The sequence below is a fragment of the Oenanthe melanoleuca genome, chromosome Z (genome assembly GCF_029582105.1).
Source record: "Oenanthe melanoleuca isolate GR-GAL-2019-014 chromosome Z, OMel1.0, whole genome shotgun sequence".
NCBI lineage: Eukaryota > Metazoa > Chordata > Aves > Passeriformes > Muscicapidae > Oenanthe > Oenanthe melanoleuca.
In genome coordinates this window covers 30,984,171-31,009,860 of record NC_079362.1, presented here as the reverse complement: position 1 = coordinate 31,009,860, position 25,690 = coordinate 30,984,171, and the positions used below count along the sequence as shown (strand labels likewise).

The 25,690-nt window shown below is 39.1% G+C and overlaps 1 protein-coding gene across 4 annotated transcripts in view; it reads right to left on the bottom strand.

Annotated features, from left to right (window-relative positions):
* RNF38 (ring finger protein 38) overlaps window positions 1-25,690 on the bottom strand; it is a 107,333-nt gene that overhangs the window by 45,683 nt on the left and 35,960 nt on the right. For 2 of the 4 annotated variants that reach the window (XM_056513117.1, XM_056513118.1), the window contains one exon: window positions 7,111-7,181. In XM_056513117.1, the coding sequence (XP_056369092.1) occupies window positions 7,111-7,181 (71 nt within the window). Of the gene's footprint in view, window positions 1-1,530; window positions 1,590-1,714; window positions 1,845-7,110; window positions 7,182-25,690 lie in introns of those variants that run through there. The other 2 variants (XM_056513120.1, XM_056513119.1) reach the window with 2 other exon arrangements.

Sequence of the window (25,690 nt, the reverse complement as noted above, 5' to 3'; positions counted from 1 at the left end):
TTAGATACGCTGACACATAAACCTCACAAATTGTGACAAATCACAACAGTGACTGATTCAACTAATATCAGTTTCTGAGCCATATCCTTGTACTTCAGAAAAAGAAAAGACAATTATATACTGTGACTTCCACACCACTGCGGGTACAAAGCAAAGACTGTTCAACAGGCAACTTCAATTCAGTGTTTATTATACTTCTATTAATTATAAAACCCCACAAAGTGAACCAGATGAGAATCAAATTATGTTTAACCTACTCAGTAAGTCCATGAGATAACAAAGTAAGATTCACAAAGGAGATTATAATATCATTACTTTTTAAGACCCTTTTATTTACATACAACTCTTCACAATTAACACTTTTCACAAGCAGTGTAACTCCCAGTAACAATTCACTGAAAACTTTCTTCTCGTTATTCTGCGTATGCATACATTTTATTTTTTGCCAGAGATTTGGTGATTAAGGAAGACCAAAAACATTGTGAACTATCACTAGACAAAAAACCTGCTATAGAAGCTATTTGTTCTTCCATCTCATACTTAATTGTCTAATGTCTGCACCCTCCTTTTTCTTACTGCACACATTAGTATCCAAATGGAATTTTTTCCTCTCTCAGAACAGTGAGTCTCTAATATCACAGCCACAATACCCCCTTGAAGGTAAGAAAAGTAATGTAATATAATGCAACGAGAAGCAGTCTAAGGAGTCTGTTGGGTCAGCAGGTAACAAGATTTCCTTGATGTGGATAAATACCATAAATTTGGCAAATGAAACCAAAGCAGTTGCTTCAGTGAATGACATTCAAGAATAAGCACATCACCAGCAACACCAGATCAAATTGTGTAATGTAATTCTATTCAATACTTGAATAAGGCAGACTCCTAGTAATCCTGCTCATCTTAACATTATAGTTGCCCCACTCTACATGTAAAGAACTTCCCAGAAAATGCACGTCTGCTTCAAATACTACCTCCGAAAACCTCAAAATGCAAATGCTATACATTCATAAACCTTGCCATGACTTCCAGTTCAATGAACTTCTGTGTAAATAATAACTAAACTACCTGCCCTACACAGTTACAATTTGTCCTCAGCTAAGAAGACGTCAATGCACAGTCAGTTTAAAAACATCTTATGAAAACGAGATGCAACTTTACTGTTCAAGCATAAAAAATATAAATCCCCTCTGTGTTTTTTAGGAATAGGTTAACTCATGCATACTGAAAAACACCGAATGCCCTAACCATATACGCTCGCTAAATGAATGTTTCCTTAAACAGTTGTTCTTTTGACTAATTGAAGGGCATTACAGATACCTAGAGAAGTCATTTTACCATACGGATGGGAGGACGTTCAGTGCTTCAGAAACACTCGCTACCGCCTTGCACATTAACCCGCCTGTCTTGAGGACAGCACCAGCATCTCAGTCCTGGAAAGTTTGCTAATTTTTAGGTTCCAGTTCCACCAAAGCAGATAAAGCAATTCTCACAAGATCAGACAACCACATCCCTTCCCCAGCTCTCGCCCACCTCGCGGGCGAGGAAGCTCGGCCCCCGCCGGCCCAGGCCACACGGCCTCCTCTGCCTCTACCGGCAGGAGGGCGGCCCGGCGCCGCCGCCAGATCGCGCCTTCCCCTCCCCGGCTGAGGAGCCGTGGGCACCTGGCGGCGCCGGCCGGCCCCGCCCCGCGCTCCCGCCGCTCCCCCGCCGGTACCTGCGGCCCCGCCGCCTCCGCCGCGGCTCCCGCGGGGGCTGCCCCGCCTCCGCCGCCTCGCCTGCGCCGCCCCGCCTGCACCTGGGGGCCGCCGCGGCCGCCCCGGGCCGGGCCCGACCCTTCCGCCAGCGCTTCCGGGAGCGCGGCCCCCGCCCCCCGCGCCGGTGACGTCACTCCCCGCTGGCCGGTGACGTCACACCACGCCCGGCGCGGCGCGTCCTTTGTCTGCGCCCGGCGGCGGCCGCGCGCCCAGTGCGCCTGCGCGCCGCGGTGAAGGCGCGGCCTCGGCAGCCCCGTTTTAGTTTCGGTTTCGCAGGGTCACGGCGCTCGCTGCGGCGGGAGAGAGCGCCGGGATCGCGGGGCACAACTGCGGCCCATCTCCTTCTTCAACCACACAGCGGCACCGGGTGTCACGTCCAGTCTTTCCTTAAACACCTTCCGCGACGGCGACTCCAGGGCAGCCCGTTCCAATGCCCGACACCCTCTGAAGAAATCCTTCCTCGTGTCCCACCCGAACCTCCCCTGGCGCAGCTGAATTCAGGCCACGTCCTCTGGTTCTGTCGATTGAGGAGGCCGACCCCCAGCTGCCTCTGCCCTCCTTTCCAGAGTCGCTGGAGTAACAGGATCAGCCTTCTGCTGACGGTGCCGCACGGATACGAGCTCAGGACGCAGCCCTGATCAGCAGCGGGAGCAAACGGAGCCTCGCAGAAGTTTTTCCCTCGAGCTGTTGCCCTCAAAATAAGATATTACCGCCTTATTTATCACCTTTCAAACCTCCTTGCACTCTCTACCTCAGCCTAACTAAAGTTTTTCCCAGCTCTGAGCCAGGAAAACAAACCACTTGCTGTAGATATAAAGAATTAACGTTCTAAAAGAGATGACTCACTAGGCATAAAAGTGGTTGAAATTTGGTAAATTACATCCTTGCAGCTGCCAGAGGTGAAATGAAAAAGACATAAAACTGCTCAGTAAACACAGACAGAATGAACTGAGAGTGTGTGGGTGTGGGGATGTGACAATACCATGAGGAATGAATCTGACCTGTTACTAATTGGACGAGAAAATTTTCTAGTTTTGAAATTGGAAGAGGCAAAAGAAATTCCTCCTATTTTTCTATGTACTGCCCTTCACACATTCACCACAAGAGGTGCATGCAGTCCTATATAATAAATAATACATAAATGAATGTGATGGGTCCTTCAAATACCTGAATTTGTGAATCAGTTTTTTGTTCAGCTGTGTGTGAATTTCGTAAGCTTGTGCTAACAGACACTGCACTATCCAAAGTGAAACACAAAGCTGATAATTTTTTCTTTAAGACTAGAACTTAAAAATACTTCCCTTGTGAAAACATCTTTTTTAATGAGTTGACAGGCTGAGTACCTGATGTCCATGATGATGTCATTAAGACAGGGAAATGAAAGTTAAGTTCATAAAGCACAGATTTGTTAGGGTTGGACCTCTGGAGATCACTCCCCTGTCAAGGCAGGGTCACCTCAAGCAGGTGACACACAACGTGTGTGGACAATGTAGTAACTAAAGCTGGAAAATTTAAAGGTTAGAAACAGTAAAATAAATTATGTAGCTACGTATTTCAGTTGTAAGTACCAAAAAGCGAAAAAAATTCTTTACATACTGTGAAACTAAAATGAAAATAAGCTAAAAAGGAGAAAAGCAAAGTACAATTACCAACCCCTCAGTAGTAGTAGAAAAAAATCCACCGGATTGACCCATAGTGATTTTTTTTTTTTGGTCATTGCTACTAGGTGGTCAGTTTGGTTTTTAACTGCATGGAAGAGATAACTTGGTAAGATCTGTGAAAGAGATGTTAGTAGTAAAGGGCTGCATCTTTGGACATTCTTTTCAAGATGAGTTGGCATTCTTTAATGGAAGCACATCACTGATGAAACAGACACCCAAGGGACAAAAAAGGAATTTTTAAAGATAAACTTAGTGCAATTGAAAGGCTCTGCAGAATGATACACTTGCATTTATCTCTAATGCTAGTAGGAATCCACTGTTTGAGCATTACAGTAATATACCAAGGAATACCAGTTCCTTCTTACAAGTACCTTTCCCTAATTGCTGTGCTCAATAAAGAAACTCATTCAGCTTTTATTTAATACTTTAAAGCAAAAATCGAAGAAATTACAAACATGAAAGAAATGGTGCCCTGACTCTCACACTAAGATTTAAAAGCTCCCACTGCCAAAGCAACAATTATTTTTAAATAAAACTCAATTCTAATCACTTTGCTACACCAGGTAAAATAGGAAATGTATTTTATACCTATGCTGTATTAGATTTCTCTGTAAGACAAGCTTTGCTTTTGGTGCTACAAAATTAGACAAGTTCTTAGTTCTACCAATAATGTTCTCAACAATGACACATCTCTCTTAATGCAGTGAGCCTACACATGAAAAATCTTAGACTGGTTTCCTGCTGATGTCACTGAATGTGAATTCAAGATTGTCATGTGCCAAATCAACAAAATCAAGTAACTGGGGTGGAAGCCTGGGAATTGTTTTCATTAAGATTGCAGCATTCCTTTAGCATGTGTGGTGTAGAACTTTTCTCATGCTGTGGTCCAGAAAATGACAACTGGGTTTGTGGAGAAACTACTCTAAAATATATGTAGATTGCAAGTCAAATATGGACCTATATATTTCTTCTAAAATGCAAAAAACAGTTATGTGCAATCAGGAAAAAAGTAGTAAATTATTTTGCTGTAATATGCCTGTTGACTAACTCAAAGACATGTCAAAATATTTTAAATGCATCCCTTTAATAAAGTTTCTAAAATACAAAAAGGCCCAACAATTAATAAATTTGTAGATAAATCAATTTAATCCTGCATTTAATATAAATTAAATTATATACATAGGAAAATGAACAGGCGGTATATCTCAGTAATGGCAGAATAAATCAAACCCCAATTTTCAAAGTAATTCACAGTGGAAACTGTGCCCAAACTGACACAAGAATGTAGGCATATGTGAATACAAGCACAGAGTGATAGGGGATTGCAATTGTACCCTAGTACAGACTACTTTTAGGAAGCATTACTTACAATTTTAAAGAAGTATCTCAATATACACAAACCCTTTGGAAAAAACCCAACAATCCCAATCAGTGGGCATCCAGAGGGTAATGACCAAAAGCTCAGAGTCCCAATGGACATAAGTGACAAGCTGAGTCCCACAGGGATCTGTATCAGGACCAGTGCTATTCAACACCTTCATTACTGACACAGATGAAAGGATCGAGTGCACCCTCATCACATTTCCCGATGACACCAAGCTGAGTGATGTGGTTGACACTCCTGAAGGACAGGATGCCATCCAGAGGGACCTGGACAAGAGGACTGTTCATTGTTTCTCCAAACAATCAAGGAATCAACAAAAATTTCCTATAAAATCCAAGTCAGACAGCTTCACGTATTCTTACAGAAAAATCAAAACTCTTACCAAATAAACCTGACACCTGAGGGAAAAATATGTCTTTTAAACAGACCCAAACCCACATTAATTCTTTTTTTTACTAGTTCTACTTCACTAAAATTTACAGTTGGAAGTTCTTCCTCAATTGGTGCAGAATCAACCCCAATAAGAAAGATTATTTTCTTTCACCACCTCTAAATATACAAAAAATAACATTTGTCCCAATTCCTCTATTAATATGGAGGCAAGTGGGGTGCCAGACAATCACTCTGCTGAAATTTATACCAGATAAGCTGCCACATCCCTTCCTATTCCCCTGCCCCAAACCACCTAACAAAGATTTTCCAACAAGATTTAAACCAGTTTTAATTGTGATAAAATTGTCGAAATAAAATTAAGGGAAGACAATCACTGTAACACAAGAAATGCTCTTCCATGTAATGACTCACAAAAGGAGAATGGTTAGGCTGGTGCACTAGGATGGCTCTGAAACGAAATTTCCCCCACCCATTCCTCACTAAACAACCTTCCAGTGCAGAGTACACAAGGACCAAAAAACACAGCAGTGAATACCGTTGAATATAGCTAACCAGATAATCAAATGGAAATTTAAAATAATGTTGGCCATGTTGGATAGCATGTGAGATCAGTATCTGTAAGGCGAACCAGTAACCAAATCTAGGGTGGTACTGAAAAATAAAATTAAACTAAAAAACTAAACCACATAAAAAAAACCCTAACCCCCACCGAAAAACCCCAACAAGAAAGCAAATATACATACACACTAAAACAAAAGAAAAAAGAGAACAAACAAAAAACCCCCAAACAAAACCCCTCCCCAAAAAAAAAAAAAAAAAAAACAACAAAAAACCTAAAACCTCCACAAAACAAAACAAAACAAAACAAAACAAAACAAAACAAAACAAAACAAAACAAAACAAAGAAACAAAAAAATCCCCACAAAAGTGGAGGAAGGAAAGTGAGAGAAGAAAACCAAGATAGTAAGGCAGTAGATCAGTAAAAGAAACTCTTTCTGAAAACAACTCTAGCTGGAACAATTATAAAATTAACTTACTCCAGAATTTCAAAGCACAATGATTAGTGCACTTATTAAGGCAGTGTGCCATACAGGTTGCATTTCACTTCCCAATAAAAATTGTGTAAAATTTGACCAATACCTGCCTGTTTCCAGGCATGTCAAGCCAAAAAGTTAGTTTACTATGATGTGTCCTATTTGCATACAATGTAAGAACACATTACATGTCGAACTAAAGTTTATCAGCATTTACAGACAATAAAGCTTAAGGAAAAACCATCAACAGCCGGTCTCACAAGCAGTTCAGTGTCAAAACTACTCCTTTCTGTATGCCACAATTACAGCAGTGATCCAAGTATCACTGAACATCGAATACCCAGTACTCTACTGACCCCAAGCAAACTCATCTCCAAATGTGCCAAAAAAGAGGTTAGGGAAACGCATGCACACAACTAGACAGCTTGCTATTTTGAGGATGCACCACTGAACAAAAAATTCTGTGAAGCTTCTGTGAAGAAGGGGAAAAAAAAAGAAAAAGGGAAAAATAAAAAGTAAATAAAGCTTTGAACATTTAGCTAAATCAGAATCTAAAGTCAGAAGAAACGAGACCTCCTACCTATCTAGAAATTGGCAAAACCATTGCTGTTATTTATTAACTCATGGTGTCAATATGGCAAATCACAAACATTTAGAACAGCAAAGGAATAGAAACAAAAATAAAAATACTGAAGATAATTACCTATCTAAAAGATTGTCTAAGGAAAAATATATATCTTATTATGCTGGACGCAGTTAAAAAAAAACTCTGAAAACTGACTGCTACATCTGCAAAACAGTACATCTTTGTGTAGTAAAATCAATATATAAAAACCCTGCAATGCATATGCATCTTGTGAATGAAACATTCACATAAATCTCACCTTGTCACTGTCATCAGTACAAATGTGATCTTGATGGATTGAGTGGCATTGAAACGATGTACCAATACTACCTGGAAAACAAGGAGGGAAGGAAGAAAAAAGTAACTAAAATGATAACCCAATTTCTGTGAATACAAAAAAAATAAAGATAAATTTAGCAACCTTTCTTTCCTCCGAGATTTAGTTGCCAAACAACTAGGTTTGATAACAGAATAAGCATCAGAGAGACATTTTACAAGTGTGCCAATGTCTTCACATATATTTTTTAAGACCTTTTAACAGAATAAAATTATAGCTAGTTCATCAATCTAAAACAAACAAATGCAGTAAAGTACATATGCAAATATACAAATAAGGAGAAGCTATGCAGTTCAAGTTTATTTACTATACTACACAACATTTGCAGCACCCTGGGTAACCACAAACCAGCTGGCTCATTCCACCAATACATTAAGAATAAAAGAGGAAAATTCCAAGGTCAAAGTTTTAACTGAGTCCAGTTTTCTTATAATGAGATTTCTGCCTGCTTAATGTTTCCATACAAGTTTCTTTATGCCTAGGAATAAAAGGGACAGTACACCCCTACAAAGGCTTACCCCAGTCCTGAGATTTCAGTCCAAGGAATATATGAAAGCTTCTTTCTGACTTACTACTTCAGAAAAAAGATTATTTTTCCACAGGAGTCATTGTACTGGCTTGAACTGCAGTAGAGCATGATCATACTATGTATTTTTTGTAGGAAGGGAAGGCAAAGAAGAAATCACTATGCAGTTAAAGTTTCAATGTAAAAATGGAAAAAAGAACCAGTTTTAAACTGTTAGAAATATGCAGTGCTGCCCTCCCACTTGATTTAGAATTATGCAAACTGCAAGTGTTTCGCTGCAAACACTCCACATGTTTTCTTTAAACTGGAATCAGTTTTAGCCCAAATGCAAGCTACAAAACCCAGAAGAACACACTGTTAAAGGTAAAGGTTGATATCTTTCTGCCCATTACCCCAGAGGAAGAACTGATGTAAAATACAATCTGTTGAATTGGTTTAAAATAAGGAAATAGGCAACAAAAAGTAATTAAGTTCAGCCAAATTACAACAAATACCACTTTTAAAATATAAACTTTTTTTTCAGGCATCTACACTTGTGGATAATGAATTTCCAGAGGTGAAATTCCTAAAACTTACTCCCTAACAAATTAAAACTCATAAATGTGGACCATGCATTACAGGCTACTTTATATGATTTACAGATAGGCTTTGCACGAACAGTGATCACACAAACCATCACAATGGTAAGCTAACTTTTTTCTAGCTATAAAGGACACCAGCAGTAGCAACACAGCTCCAATAGCAGAGCTTCCAGTTAGAGCAACATAAGACAGCTGGGCAGCTCATCAGTTTTCATAATGTCACCTTCAATTCTAACAATATCCATACTAGCAAAAAAAAAAAAAAAAAAATTCTAGCTTGGGTTTTATCTACATATTTCAGTCAAACTCAATCAAGTGCAGTTTGCAGAGAATATGGCAATATTTTCCTTTAAATTATTTTTTTTCTCTTTACAGGATTATTCATGGCCTTTATGACATTTTTGTTTCATTTTTGTATCATACAGTACAAAGGCAAGACATGACACAATTCCTAACTGCAAAGAGTGAAGGCATTACACACATCCTGGCTGCTTTGCACCAGTGAGCTGGCTGACCTCACCAACAGCCTCACCAAAAGCTGCCTTCAGGAAAGGGTTTACACCAAAGACAGCATTGATAATGCAGTTCCTTGAATGGGGCCAACAAAAGTAACAGATCTGAAGATAGGGACACATCAGTCATGACAGTACATATCTATAATGTTGGGTTACATGGTCAGGAAATCCTGTAGGAGTTTTCTGATCTTAGAAAATATTTATATATATATATAACACATAAAATATAAAAGCAGTTTTTAATAACTGAGTTATTATGTTTTTAAAGCATTTTCTTTCTGACAGATGGCACTCAGACAAACCTGAAGACCTTTCACCCACCTGCAAGGAAGATCAGAGTCAGAATCTCAAAAGATGACCTCAGCAGCTCTCTAGTCTGTGTCAAAGACTTTTCAATTGTTGTTTAACCGTAAAGATGCCAGAGGACTGAAAGGAACAAAAGTCAATTTGCATTGCACTGACTGCAGGGAGTAGATACAAACTCAGTTAAACTCTCTTATCCCCAAATTGACAGGGAATTTCAGACCAACTCAAGACTAGCTACACTCCAGGGCTAGCATATCTGAGTGCTACTACAATCAAAGCTTTAATTCTGACTGAAGAATTATTTTTGCAAAGCTGACAGAGTGGGGAAAATGCCATCGAGACTTCTACATAAGGGGCAGAATGTGGTCCTGCCCACAGGACCTTCCCAAATGCACTTCCTTGCTACTGTGCTCAGGAGATGCAACTCTGAGGTCTAATGCCCATCATTTTCTCAAGCTTGAACTTCCTTTCTCCCACAATTGAAGGCAATTTCCACACTGTGCAAGTAATAGGGCACTTTGTAACAGCTAGTTGGTTTTCTCAGACTCACAGCTTCTAAAGCCTAAGTCATGAAAGATTTATGGTAAGACACCACCAAAACACAGCAGGCATACACGAAACATCAGATCAGGCATCCCTTCACCATTACCAGTATCAGACAGGGTAGACGGTAATGCCCTGCAATTGATGCACTATATGTACATATATAACTTCTTTAAACTGTTAAATTCTTTTGCACACCCTTCTTCAAATAAAGTGAGATACCCAGTTTAGTATTATGACTTGCACTCCAGGAAAAACATCAGTTCTTTTGGAACAGCAAGAAAGAGTGTGCTGCACTCCCCAGCTGCCACTGGAAAGGGATTGCTTTTCTTGTAAACCCACATATTAAACTGAACAGCAGAAAGAATCTTCAGAACTTTATGGGCTCTGTCTAACTTCTGCATTGTAATAAAAAGATAATCAGTATCAGGTTTGAAAGGCCTGCTTCATGCTTGCCAGTTTAAATCATCCAAACACGCACAATGCTAGTCCAAGGGAAAAAGAAGTGTAAATTCAAACCTTTTAGCTCAGTAACTTCAGAGCTACTGGAAGTATCTCATTGCTTAAATAAATGACACTGATTAATACATTCACTGACTCTCCAGCACCAGTCTCATTAGGAAATAATTTGGGTATGACACCTGCACTATTAAACCTACTTTATCTGGAGTGAAGCTGTTGAGTCTTACTAACTTGCATGAATCAGACAAGTTCTGGGCTAAGCATTTGATTTGCAGACTAGATTTGGAAAGTAGGAAATGCATGGAAGCAAAGTCTGAATTGCATTAAATTCAGACTCTTAATTAAAAGAGTCCCTTTAAAAAAACCTGTGAGTTGAATGGAGTACATATATATATTTATATTTATGTATATATGGTGAGATACAGCCATGGATGGCTAGTCTGCTTGAAAAGATTCAAGGAAGGGAGGTGAAATTATCTGTGGTCTAGGAGCCTCAACTTCCAACAAAATAATGCAAACCACTCCTGCAGGTTACCATCATGTGCTAGTCAACAATGTTTCTCTACCTGTGGCACATTATTTAGATTTTAGATGCTCCATCTAAATTCAAGAACCTTTCAAACTGCAAACAAGAAGTTATTTAATGAGTAAACAGAATGCTTTGCTGTTACAACAGAAAAGTTAGAGGTAAATTCAATAAAAGACACAGCTACTCAGGTTGGTCAAGTAAGAGCAAGGCTGCAAATTAAGTCAAATTTTTTCCCTATGTCTCCAAATCAGACCACAAAGAAGAAACATGCAACACAGTATGCTAGCTGCATACAATGCATGCTAGGATTGCCATTCCTCCCTTCTTTCCTCCACTCCATTTTTTATAAACTCCAACAAATTGAAATTCCCATGGATTTATATCCACTTTAACTTAGGTTGTTGAAAGAATTTATTACACTCTAGGGAGAACTAATATTTTTCAGTTGCCTGGTATGGGACACAACACTGATAATTTAAAGCAACTCCTCAGCATGGAGTATACCTATCTAAGATGCTGTGATAAAACTCTGGAACACATTCCAGCCAGGAAGCAGCCTAAAGTCAAAAGAGAAGGAAAAAAAAAAAGGCAAAATGCCTCCTGAACTTCTCTCCTTCCTTTCCTCCTGCTTCCTCCACTTGTCAAGAAGGAGTCCTACTGTGCTGCATCCAGCACAGGTTTGCTGGTGTTTTCTGGGTTCTGGTGTTCCCTTCCTCACCGTGGCCCAGTCAGCCTTACTGATAAAACTGCCATCCCCTTTTCCCCACCACAACACTCAGCCAAAGAGTGCTGTCCTCAATTCCACACACCCAGTGAGAATTTATATATCTAGTAATCATCAGGAAGCATGGTAACACTCTGCAAGAAAAGCTCCCCCAGCTTTTCCTTTTTCTGCAGATATCAGAGAAACACACAGCATGTTTAGTAACCAGCAAGAAATGGGATGAAAATGACACAACTGAGAGCTCAAAATGAAATCTGGGCTACATTAATTTCATGTAAGTTAAGTGTATCTTCCAGTCAAACTTCTGATTGAATGATGCCTAAAGGGAAGACTTTTATTTTAAAACCTTCAAGTCTGACATATTTTAACAATACCAGAGCTTAAAAAAAAACTGACAAACTTCCTTTTTGTACAGCAAAAAGCCTGAATATGAGACAGGCCTCAGCTTCATATGCAAAACTCATCTATAAATCAGAACTGAAGAAAGATCTTTTAACCTGAGGTTTCTGCTGAGGTTTACCTGAGGTGTCTCTACTACACTGCATAAACACTTTTACTTCAAGGACCATCTAATTTAAATTTACAGGTACAAACTGGACAGATTAACCAGGAACAGTCCACAAAATGGCCCTCATAGCAGCCATCTGAATATAAACATACTGTTTCCTTAGTGTTTAAAAATTATTTGAAATTAGATATCAGTAGCTGGAATTGTTAGGATGTGAGCTGAACTTAATATTTTAATTATTAGGCTATGTTGTGTAAATCAAAGAGATATTATAATGAAGCCTGGAGCTAAACATCTGAACATTAATAATAATACAGACAAACCTAGCAGATAAAATATTATATAAAAATAAATAGCTAGACTAGATTGTGATTTAAGAACTTTAACAGCCATATTCAACAGGAACTATAAAACCAGCAGAAACTCCCACCAAAACCAACCTAAGATGGTGTGAAGATGTGGCAACCACTTGGTAACAAAAGATGAACTGCTGAAGAGCAAGAAGACCCCAGACCCTAACACTGCTATTTGTCCAGACTCTTACATGAGAGATGGCCAATAAACCTACCTAATGGCGACAAGAACGTAGTGCCAAAAATTTCTTTAACGCTGTGCTTGCAAATGCACTTATAATAATGTCCCCCTCACCTCATACCAGGAATTACCATGACCTAGCTGTTGCCTTCTTCCTTCTCCACTAACTTTAGCAGCTACATGTTTTTTAGTGAAGAATGAGAACAACTAAACCTCAGATGGACTGGTAACCCAACAGAGTCAACCATATGGTTTCATCCACTCCACAGCAGTCTGGGAGAAGGAAAGAGGCCACTGCTTTGGCAGCCATCCAACATCACCTTGCAAGGTCCAAATTCTGAAAAGATTTGCATATTTTTAAGCTAAGCACACACCTGCAGAAGAATGTGAGTCACTTTGACACTATAAAGTATCTGAAAGATTCAACTCGTCAGCGACACTCTTCCCACATACCCTTAAGTTTTGCACCTCAAGTCAGGTATCAAGTACAACATCAGAAGATCTTTTCCTTAACTAGCAATGCAGCACTACTGTATAACCAAGGATTCAATAACCATGAAGTATTCTAAAATTTGTGCTTTCATATCTTTACAGTGTGCATATAAAAGCAAGGCATGTTTTCCACAGACTCACTGCTTTGGGGATCATTTTTTCCTGCTTATTCAAGGAGCTGTTCAGCAAGAAATCATCTGGTGAAAAAATTTACATTGTCAGTAAACCTTCAGGAAATCAGCTTAATACAGAAATACTACTATACTCATAAACACAGTATGAGTATTTTACTGGTGCTCTTAACACTCAAAACGTCAAGACACAAACTATTATCTGAGGAGACTACACAGCTGAGCACCAACAGAATGTTAGCAGGGTGTTAAGTCTGGTTGCCAGTAGTTAAGTCACAACTGGAGAGAAAGAACTATATAAACAAGTAAGGTAAAAGCACTGTGTCAAATAAGCTATTTAGATAATTCTGTAATCTTTGTATTCTCCTATTTCTGATGAACCAAGTTCAAAAAATCAGTTTCCAGCTGTCTCATACAAGTGTCAAACATGGAGGACTGCCAACAGATTTGGACCAGAAAGTTATTTAACAACTTTGCAACCAAAAAATGTGCATCAGATGACAGTTCAAGTCACCTGGGAAAACTCACTGCTCATTCAGTAGGGCATAAGCTAATGTCAAAGAATCATAGAACCATCTGGATTTTAAGGAACCTTAAAATACCATCTAGTCTATCTATCATTAGACCAGGTTGCTCAAAACACTGTTTAACCTCGACTTTAATACTTTCTGTGATGGAAATGAAGGATTGCACTGACCCAGGGGCAGGACCTTGGACTAAGCCTTGTTAAACTCCATGAGGTCCACAAAGATCCACTCAATACCATCTAGTGATGGATGGCATCCCTTTCATTAAGCCTGTCAATTGCACTACTCAGCATGGTGCCCTCCACAAACTTGCTGAGGTTCTGCTCAATTATTTTATGCCACTGATTAAGGTATCAAAATGTATTTGTCCCAGTAGAGACCCTAAGAGACAGCAGTCATTACTGGTTTTCCCATGGATACTGAACTGTTGACTGTAATTCTTTGGACATGGCCGGCCAGCCAGCCAATGTCATCCATCAAACAGTACATTCATCAGAACCTTCTCCCTCCAATTCAGCACCAACACTGTGTGGGACCATGTCAAAGGCTTTGACAAGTCCAGGGAGATTTCTCTAGCTCTCCCCTTGTCCAGTGAAGCAGTCAGGACTCCATCATAGAAGGATGTGAGATTAGTCAGGTGTGATTTCCCCGTGGTGAAGCCCTGCTGGCTGTCTCTAGGCACCTCCATGTCTTCTTTATGATTTCACATACCTACCAGTAGGATCTGTTCTAAGATCTTGCTGGGCATAGAAGTGAGGCTGACTCATCAGTAATTTCCAGGGCCCTTCTTTTTTATCTTTTTAAAAAGGGTATGTCCTAAAGAAAGCCAAAAGTGCCTGTGGGATATTGATTGTAGATACATTCATCTGAACCATCTCAACTGCTCTAAGGACATATAGAAATAACACCTTCTGCATAAACCAGCCTTTGTGTGGGGAAGGGAACAATCTTCCAAAAATTGACTTAGTCCCACAACCAGTAGGTGTTTCTTAAGGGGTGATCTACGTGTATACTCTGCAGATAATTCCATGCTGCTGCAGACAAGATGTAAAGGTTCAGAAGAGATTACTCCCATGGGCATGGCAGTTGGGTACCTGAGCCACGGGAACAACACACTCACCAGTTCCTCCCTCTCTAAGCTTAGATCTTCTCTCATGACAAAATCATTATGAGGTGATTTTCTGAAGAACTGACATAAACTTAAGTTGCAGCTTGAAACATACTACCTCTGCAGCTAAAGCACAAAAACATATTTCCTTTTAACTGCTGTACTACAGGACTCCCATAAGACCCACCTAGCAAAGAGTACTTGAGACACAAAGCTTGACACTTTAAGACACAGACATTAAAGATAAACAATGTTTTATTTTCCATTCTATTTCCCCCCATGTACAGTAAGATTCAGAGCTCCAACACTGGAATTCTCTCTATACATAACAAAAATAATTCATTGTTTATTAACAAGCTAAAAAGAAACTCCCTTTCTGCATTAAAATTCTGCAAGAGAAGGACACTACTGCTAAGAAAGTCTGAGCAGCATCTCCAGTTTGTGGTGTCTGGTCCCTGCGGCTGCTTTGCTTAGTAGTTAGTCACAGTTTCCTTGCTGTTCCCTAAAGGCTGTTTCATCAGGATTGCTTCTGTGCAAGCACAGTCTAGTGAAGGATGCTTGCACTGTTTATATGCACATTTAATGCCATTCCAGAGAGAATGATGACATCCATTTATACATACAAAGAGTGAGGTGAAACTCACCACAGAAAATCGTACCTAACAGCCAAAATACAGCAGTGCCTTTTCATAAGGAGTCTCTCCTCCAGGAAGTTCACTATCTACTTACAAATAAGGAAACTTTTTGCCTGTTCTTGTCATCTTTCAAAAGGAGGCTAACATCAGTACCATAAGCCCAAAAGGCATCCAAACACAGTTACTATAAAGCATATCCAAACAGCTAGAAAAGGAGACAAAACAGGTATTTCAATAACTCAAGGCTGACTTTTACTGAAAGTAAACCAATTGTAGAACAAAGAATAAAACTGGCAAGCCACAAAGCACTTAAAACAAGATAAAATCTTTTCATCTTGTCCTGGAATTCAGTTTTCATCCAGCACTGTGTGGGAGCTGAAGCAAGAGATGCAAATACCAAGCACAACTACATTAAAGGCCCTGTATAAGCATAAAAGATCACACAGCTCTCCTCTACACTGTTCTATTTCCATCTTTATAGGAATTTGAATTACTGTTTGTGAAGATTCAGTTGTCTTGAATTTCTGAGCCTCCTGAATGTAAGTTATTTTTCAAAAGCTACCTGAAATTTCAAGCCATTTGTTTTTTTCTATTTGCAACTTCATTATTAAACTGGTTTTCTTGAAATTCATCTTCTCTTGAGAATCTCTCATTTAGTCTCTAAAAAATCAAAGACTGCTTATACAAAGTTTCTGAATGCAATGAATAAAGGGCTCTCTATGGTTTACATTTATTGTTACCAATATACACCAGCCATCATTACCACAAAAAAACCCAAACAGGCATAGAAGTACAATTTTAACTCTAAACCTTAGCTTGTTGCCCCCTGCCTGTTTCTTTATGGTATCAATCATCAAATCCAGCATTAATTTGCACAAAGGCCACGGTAATTGTTTGGTTGGGATTTTCAGTTTTGATCAGGATTTTCTAATGAAAGCCTCAAAGCTCCCACTCAAACCTAGTCTGGAGAAGATGATGCTTCAGTGCTAAAAATATTGTTGGCACCAATGCCTGTGGTCTTTCACAGATATAGGAAAGAGCAATGAAGTCCGATGTCAGTGAAATCCCAGAAACAAAGATGTAAATGCACCTCAATTATCTATTCTTTTGTCTTCACTGCATATTCAATCTAACCATAAAGCAAAGGGTAATAAAGAGGCATTTCCTACTTAGGAACTGGCCTTGCAAATATCTGTTTGAAACAGAACAAATTCTGAAAGCATGGTTAAATGTGCAAGATCAAGCCACCTCTAGGAAATTGTTTCAAACAAGAGAGAGCCCAAGCTTATTTGATAAAATGTGAATACCTGAACACAATCAAAACTGGTCTAAGAGAGAATCCAGAGAAGTGAGAGTTAAGTAGTGCTCTGTTACTGTATATGAGTTCTCCACATCCTTCACCTCCCTGCAGCCTATTAAATGCTTACAACTGCAACTTAAATTAAGTATCAGTAAGGAGTGACTTGCCCCAACAAAATTAGAAAGTTAACTTATATTTGAAATAACTTTCTTTCTTTCTTTCTTCCTGTCTTTCTTGGTTTTGTTCCAATAAGCAAGCATTTGTTCCAGTCTTGTTTCAAAGAAAACTATGTTAACAATCAACATTTTATATCTTCTTCTCATACATGTAGAGTATAGGGCCATCAGCAGTCAGAGACACCACACCAACTTCTCAAAAAAAGCATAGAAAATGTTTAGTAATATTTCTGTACCCTGAACAAACCAAGCTGTGATAACATAGAAGCTACTTTGGAGGAAATGGAGGAAAGGAACAAAAGGTCAACAGAACACCTCTTAACCCAGTGCTGCTTGTAGTAAATTATAATAGAGATTTCAGTTCCACAATATCACAGCTCTCCTCCATTTCTGGATATATTCTGTCTCAAGCTGACAAGGCTTTTACAAAGAGAGAAACATCCCAAGGAACCTCAGCTTGGTTTATCACAAGCAGCAGTATCACTGTCATTATCACTGTAGTGATATCACTACAAGCAGCAGTATCACTGACAAAGCTTCTGAGAAAATAAAAAAATTTGACATCTACATATTATCAAATGCTGAGGGTTCCTCTAAAAAGCAGTTTTCAGAGTAACATTCAGGAAGTAATTCACATTAAGCTTTACAGAATAACAATTCTATGCTAATTCTGTCATGGGGAATTCTTTACAACTCCTTTTTTGACTCTGGCTTTTAAATCCAAGATGAACTACCACACACTTTGTCTGATCTTGGTATCCCTTTCCCAAGATGCCTAGGCATCTCCACAACTCCCAGTCCTTGTCATCACCTATATCCCACTTGCCCTTGTCCATGCTCCTTTTCAAAACCTTTTTGTTCTATACTGCCTGTCCTGAGGAAGGATATTAATTGGTATATAATCCCCTTATATAATAGTTCTGATGCAAATATGAGATAGTTATTACAGGCATAACCCACAGCTAAAACTACAAGTAATTCAGCCAGCAGTCAGGTATGCAGAAAGCATCAGGTTTCTTGCTTTCAGTTTCCAGCCTTTCAGAAATTTGTTTTTCTTGACCATTTTGAGTTTTAAAGGTTCTTTAATTTAAAAAGACATTCATAAAGAGAGTAAATCAGAACACTGGCAACAAAGACCAGGTCTGTGCCAAGTTTCAAATCTGAAGAGCATATTAGGTAACTAGAAATTTTTTAATGAAGAAGTACTCTGAAAAACTTACATTTAAAACCTTTGCTCCCTGTCCTGTCACTACAAGCCTTGGCTGTAAATCTCTGTTCATCTTTTAAACCTCCTTTTCAAAGGTCACAGTAAGGTCTTCCCAGAGACTTCTCCCTCCAGACTGAAAAACCCCAACTCTCAGGCTGTCCTCAAAGGAGAGGTGCTTCAGCCCTCTGACCATTTTTGTGGCCCTCCTCTGAACCCATTTCAACCCATTTCTGGCTGCCTTTTGTGTACTGAGGTCTCCAGAACTGAGTGCAGTATTCCCACTGGGGTCTCATAATACCAGAGAAGAGGGGCAAAATCACTTCCAGGATACAGTTAACTTCCTGAGCCAAAATGCATTCCTCTCTGTCCTGGACCCTGGAGACTGCAGAATGTATCTTATAAAGTCCTCCCAAACTTAACACAGGAAAAATCCTTTAGTTTCTCCAGCAACACCAGCAGACAGAAAAACACTTCACTTCTGAAAACAACCATATACCCTAGGATAGAAGTGAAAACCTTCCAGGGTTAAATATGCTACTTTTTCAGTGTAAGAAGAACACCCACACTTCTCTCTTGAGTATTGTAAATAGGGCAATTTTCAGTGTGCTTGCATCAGTCATTATTTTTGCACAATGTTGTCTTTTTTAAAAATAGAAAAATTGGTCTGTCCATATTCCACAGGCTACCAGGTCTTACCAAGATCATTAAATGTTAACAGAAGCACTCTCCTGGTACATATTCAACACTCAGACTAGAAATCTGTCAGCTATGGAATAAGTTAAGTTTGCAAACGGGAGCAAATGTTTACATTTATTTTACCTTTGTTAGATATTAAAAACTCTAGTAAAGAAACTCTGGAAACTTTGGTACTTCAGAACAAATGGATAATCTTGTAGCAGTACTAGTCAATAGCAAATCTGTCTAGAGAGAGCACAGAAGACAACACTCCATTTCTCTTTCTTTTGGCACAGCCACAACAGCTCACAAGAAACAGTCCTGGAGCCCTGGGTCTGCAGGTTGCATGTGGACAGTGTTGACAAGTGAAGAGTGACAGATCCACCCCCCATAAATTTACCCAACTGTTCTCTGTCCTCTAATTTCACAACTAATTTAAACTCCATTCAGTTTTTCACTTCTGATAATCCTTGTATTTTCCAAAATCCATCTAAGGTTTGCAACAGAAAATAATGGTTTTTTTCTTGAAAAGAAAACAAAATTAGCTCTAACATGCTATTCTGAAATCACTGCAGGTAATATCCATCAGAAAGGTAATTTATACCTTTCTGTCAAGTATCTCTTCAAGCAACACCCATCTGTCTATGTTAAATATTTGGAATCAAATGGCCTAACGTGACCAACATCAAAACCAACAGGATGGGTAATACCAAGGGCAATACCAAGCTCCCTTTGGCTCTATAAAACATGCAGCATACAGGCAGTTTCTCATTAATTCACAGCATACAGAATACACATACAGAAAGATTCTTCCGTCTGGAGGTCCACTGAGACTTAAATAGCCACACAGTCCCATTTTTGTGTGGAACATTCTATCTGTCAGTATTTTTAAAGATAAGATTACTGAGAAGTTCTCAGAAGAGCATTTCTATTCCAAATCCTTTCATAACAAGGACAAAAAATGCAGAACAATGAAATGCCATAGTAATACATTTTCCAAGAAAAATCATGATGGACCAATATAAAAATTGTATGCACAATCTTGATTACAATCCGATGAGGAGTCTTTGAACACTAGAAACCAGCAGGTAAAAATATGTAAGTTTAAATTAAAATACTGTATTTAAATTTAATAAAAGCTATTTTCAAATGTACTTGAAACCTTAAGTTGTCTAGAACAAAAGTCAAAAAGTAATAGAACACTTCAGGGAGTGAATGTTAGTCCTGAACTTTTAGGATCAGTCAATTCTCTGGAGGAAGTTCTTGGCCAATCACATGAAATCAGAGATGTTTAGGATGTTCTTTCAGAAGTTAATGCCTTTTGTTCCTCCTCCCATTGAAAAGAGTTTAAGAGCTTGCTCATTCAAAGTTAGAAAATTTATTACAAATTGTAGGAGAAAACAGACTAATTTTTACATATTGGAAAAAGAAGGCAAAGTGCAAGTGAATACTAAATCACTAGTTCTACAAATGCTACATATCAAGAAAAAAAAATCTTAAATTTGCATCTTCCTCAAATAATTTTATTTCCATTTTCCTGATTTCTCAAAGCCACTTTATTTTCATCACTGCCTTTCAACACTGTTTTAACTAGCTTGTTGTCTAAATTTAATTTATTTCTATTAAATAAAAGCCCATCATCAATTAAGAAATAAAAATTAATCTTATCAAGGAAAAGAAACCATAAAATTTTCCAGAAACCTAAAACATGGAACATAAGATGCCAATAAAATGTTCAGCTATATAAATTCCTTAAATGTGCCTGTAAGTTACCTCCTTTCTTCACAAAATTTTGTAAATAAGACTTCAAATGTTATGTTCAATAGGAAATACACTTATTGACTGGTAAGATTCAAGTTTTCTCTAGATGACTGCTCCAAAGTTAAAACTGAAAACCATAAATCAAAGAAGTATCCTAATTGGCAATTTAAATTAATTAAAACCAACCTAACTCAGTTTCCCTGTGAAGGCTTTGTTGTGGCCTATGGGTTTTGCTTCAGGATTTTCCACCCCATGTTAAAGATCGACAGAAAGCATGAACAACCTTTATGAATTCAAAAGAAGAAAGATGTAAAACACACTAGTGTAAACATATGCTAAGTAAAACCAACAACAAAATAAGAGACATCATACCTTACATACCTTGACTTACAGCAGCATTTGTTTTCAAGGTATGAAGCTGCAAACCTAAGTAGATTGTTTCTCTGAAATGTAAAGCAACTTGCTAATTTGTTTCTGGAGCTGGGTGGTTGCTGGAAGCACTACTACAGATAAACAAAAGACCTCTGAATGGAACAATTAAGAACCTATAATATATAAATTATTTTTAAATAACTACAGGATGATTATATAAAATGGTCTTGTAAAAATGTTTGAACTGTTAACCATATCAAATATTTAACCCATAGATGCCTGATATTTGAGATGCCTTCCAATTACCAGCCTCCTCTCATACAGCTTGTCTCTCCAACAGTACATAACTTCATGGACAGGCACCACATGTGCTGAGCCTTTCTTTGCTAATTCATAACTCCTACAGCCATCAGCACAAGTAGCCTGGGTCCCTACACAATGACGAGAGAGATCCATGACCAAGAATGTGCAAAGTCCAGGATCATGCAGCTAGCTTCCCTGACCAGTCTCCAACAGACCTGCTTATTGACCCCTGACACTACAGTAGAAATATTCCTCTCCATGTATTCACAGTCTTCTCAGCATCCCTCAACTCAGGTGCTCAGAAGCCACCAAATGACCAAGAGGGGCATCACCTGAAAAGCTGGCATAACACCACTAAGCTCAATTGTAAGTGGGATTGTCTCATCTGGAGTGACTTTGACCAAAGTTGCCACTCTCTGCTACGAGCAGAAGTACATCAGAGGGATACCATGAGAAGAATAACTTAAACTGCTCATTTTTCAAGCATCAAAAGCATGATGGATATAACGATTTTATTTCTCTCTGCATCTACTGCAGAGAGGACTGCATCTACTTTAAGTCTATAACCTAGAGAAATTGACTAACAAAAGTTTCCCAAAGCAGAACTGTCCTTTGATGCAATTAAAACATCTTAGGAATAATAAACATACTTAAACATACTTAGGAAAAATAAAGGAACAGAAAATCAAGAAGCCACAAATGCTTTCTTCACAGAAACATGCAACGCACAGTTTGCTTATGAATCCTTCCCAGTGCTGTTCCACGTGGCTTTACAAGGTAACTAAAACCCAGTAAAACTAGAATAGTATGGTTTGTACTGGACAGGCTTATTGACATTAGGCTGAGAGCAAAGTGCCTTCAGCTACCAAAAAAAGTGAACAAAAATCCTAAATGAACTAGAGGAAGCACATGTTTTTCTTTCTTTCTTTCTTTCAAAGTGTGTGTGTGTAACTATACCTGCCTGTTTGATAGTTTGTAAAATCTGTGAGTTGCCTCCACACAATGTACAGTGGGACACAGATCTTAACTTTATTACTTTAGCATCAGCTTTAAAAGGCCAAGGCAACACACATAAATATGAATATAATTTTTGAAAGAAATCATATACACTACTTTGTTTCAAAAGCAAACCTAGGTTAAAGATAATTTTTATATATGAGACTGAGGCAGTTTTTCCGAGCAGAATATGCTTTTGCCAACATAAACTGCCTCAGAGCTGCAAGCTTGGTTTCCTAATCACACCAGGAAATTCATTCTAGCTGCACTGTCATAGAACACCCCCACAACTCACTACAAAACAAAGTATTGTTTATAGTCCTACTCCAGCTTTCTCTCCACAACCCACACTCCGAAGGCCACTTATGAGTACAAAAGGTTCACCTGCACTTCTCCAAAATGGTAGAAGCTGGCAAACAAAACTAGAACTCGATGCAGAACTACCTACCATTATCCAGTAAACATCTGCTGAATAGGCTTCTCTCAAAAACACCCTCTTTCAAAGTAATTCACAAATAGAGACTTCCTTTCAATCACCTGCTCAAATCACTGGGTCACTGCACAATGTCTGCAGCAAGAGCTGAAAAGAGTGAAGAACAATCACCAATTGCACACACTGAGATGGCAGGAGATGCAGCCCAGGAAGGTTATGCTATGCTGTCAGTCCCACTGGAATCAGTCAAGAACACTCGCAGGCAAACTGAAGTTGCCAAAGTCACAGCTCCGTTTCTCCTGCTACAACGTGTGTGTGTGCACGGTCTGTTTCTGTGTTTGTGTGTTTTAGAGGGAGCATTAAAATGCATTCAAATTGGTATTAAAAAACCCTAATACATTCTCGACATAAGCTTTACTGTTAGTTAACAGTAAACATTCAAGTACTATTTTAACACTGTATACATATAATGGAAACAAATTAGATCACAGTATTAATTACCCAGCAATTTGTATACAAACAGAATATAGCTGCAGGAACTATAAAAACCAGCCAAATCCACAAACCTCTGCTACTCAGGGTCTTTCATAACAAAATGAAATTATGTTTTTAAATTTTAAAAGGAACAAAGGTACCAAACATTTACTTGGGCTCTGGCCAGGAATGCCAAATTCTATTGCCTGCAGTATGTTTTCATTGAAAATGGAAGAGGTTATAGTATGAGCAGTAATCTCTAATACAACCCTAATAACAGGAACAGCCTTTAACACATTTCATGAAACTGTTAATTTTATTTTAAGATTTGAAGTTGGTCCCCAAACTCTCTTCCTTTTCCTTTCTTCCTTTTCTTGAATAATCTCAAAAAAAAAAACCAACAAAAAAAAAAACCAAAAAAAACCAAAAACAAACAAACAAACAAACAAAAAAAAACCAAACCAAACCAAAACAAAACAAAAAAACACTAACCAAGCAAAAAAAAAAAACCAACAAACGCACAAACAAAAAACAAAACCATCAAACAACCCAAAACCCCACCAGCCAACACACAAGATTTTGACAAGAGAGGTTTGCAACAGGCAGAAGATAGTGTGAATAGATATTATGCTTTCTACTTACTTCCTGGCACAGCAGCATCAGTCAAGGCAATACATCAATTTTTACCAGCTAAATTACTTTCAAACTCACATAATCTCCAACTAGGAAGGGTGACTCACAGGTAAGGAAAGAACTGGGATGTAAGAGCAGAAAGAATAAAGGACCCTGAGTGACAAGAACAAGCGACACTTAAGCAGCAACATTACAGACTGGAGGGGCCCTTGTGTAAAGTGTATATGCAACACATGCTGCCTGAAAACACACAGGAGGAGGAACTAGAGCTCTGCATCCAGTCACACAGAACGTGACTGGAATAACTGAGATCTGGCAGGAATGACAGAGCTGTGGTGGACAAACTGATGCTCTTCAGGAAATGCAGAGAGTGAAGATGAAAGTAAAGGTCTTTATGCAAAAGACCAGTTTGGTCTTTTGGAGCTCTTTTGGGGCACAACAGGTGGGTGAGGGTTTGTGGATCCACATCAGAAAAGATGTCAGGTAATGTGGCATCATGACAAAAGACTTTTTACAGACCTCCCACATAGACAGAGCACCCTAAACAACTTGAGGGTTGCTTTTGATCACAACCTTGGTTCTTGTGAATGACTTTAATCTCCTTGAAAAAACAACAGAGCAGGTGGGGATACACACTAAAGGGGAGGGGAGGGGAGGGAGAGGGAGAGGGAGAGGGAGAGGGAGAGGGAGAGGGAGAGGGAGAGGGAGAGGGAGAGGGAGAGGGAGAGGGAGAGGGAGAGGGAGAGGGAGAGGGAGAGGGAGAGGGAGAGGGAGAGGGAGAGGGAGAGGGAGAGGGAGAGGGAGAGGGAGAGGACTTCTCTAAAGAGTATCTCCTTAATATAGGCACTGGACAGGCTAACCTGTGCTGGTGTACAGCTCAGCACATCTGCAATTCACTAGCACCAATTAAGGAGACAAAAATCACTGGCAGCCTCAGTGGTAATGACCATGACATAGGGGAACTCTCTACCCTGGGGACAGAGAAGGTGAGCAGTAGAGTACAGACCATGGGCTTTTGGAAAGCAGATTTGGGGATTGGTAGGTATAATCCCAATGAAAGCTGTAATGATGGGTAAAGGATCACAAGAAAGCAAGTAGGTCAAAGGACATTCTCCAAGCACAGGAACAGTCCAGCCCAATACTCAGGAAATTCAAGTACACATATCAGAAGATCAGCCCAGCCAAAGAACTCATGGTGGAACTTCCTTTGCTGAAAGGCAATATACAAGAGGTGAAAGCAGGGTTAGGCTACAAAGGAAGAATTTAGATACATTGCCTGGACATGCAGGAATGGCATTAGGAAAGGCAGAGCTCAGCTGCAAGTAAGACCTGCAAGCATCAGAAGGATAACACAAAGAGTTTCTACTGCTCCGTGAGCAGTAGAAGTCTGACCTCTGGAAACGTGGGATAGTTACTGAATGGAGTTAGTGATTTAGTGTACCCAAGAACAGGTAAGTGAGAGGTACACACTGTCTTCTTTGCCTTTGTTTTTTACCTGCAAAATAGTCCTGTTCTTATAGACAGGCTTCAAGGAGGTTCAAAGAATGGCCATTAGTTGATGAGGATTTAGTCAGAAATTGTTTAAAAGAACTTGATCCATACTGTTGAATCCAATGGTACTGAGAGATGGACAATGCCATGACAAGCCCCTCTCTCTCTCACATCTTAACTCATGTAAAAAGCATGGAGATGGGCGAACGCCCCTAATGACTGGGAAAAAGCAAATGTTGCACCAGTCTGGGGGAGAAGGTTAAAAGGTCATTGGGAAACTGCAGAATGGTCAAATTCACCTTGATCCCTGAGGAAATAATAAAACCAGTGAATTCTCTGAGCATTTTTCTGAAAATACAAAAGATGGCTGTGAACAGTCTCAGCATTTACTCCTGTAGCCCTCATTCTTATCACTAGTCAACAGGCTGATGTTAATATGGAATTTCAAGCAATTAAATAACCAACATATGGGGGGATGAAAGAGGAGGATGAACAGGAGTCAAAAGCACACACCTCTAACTCGAAACCTCCACTTAAGAGCTGGCTATGGAAGTATTAAT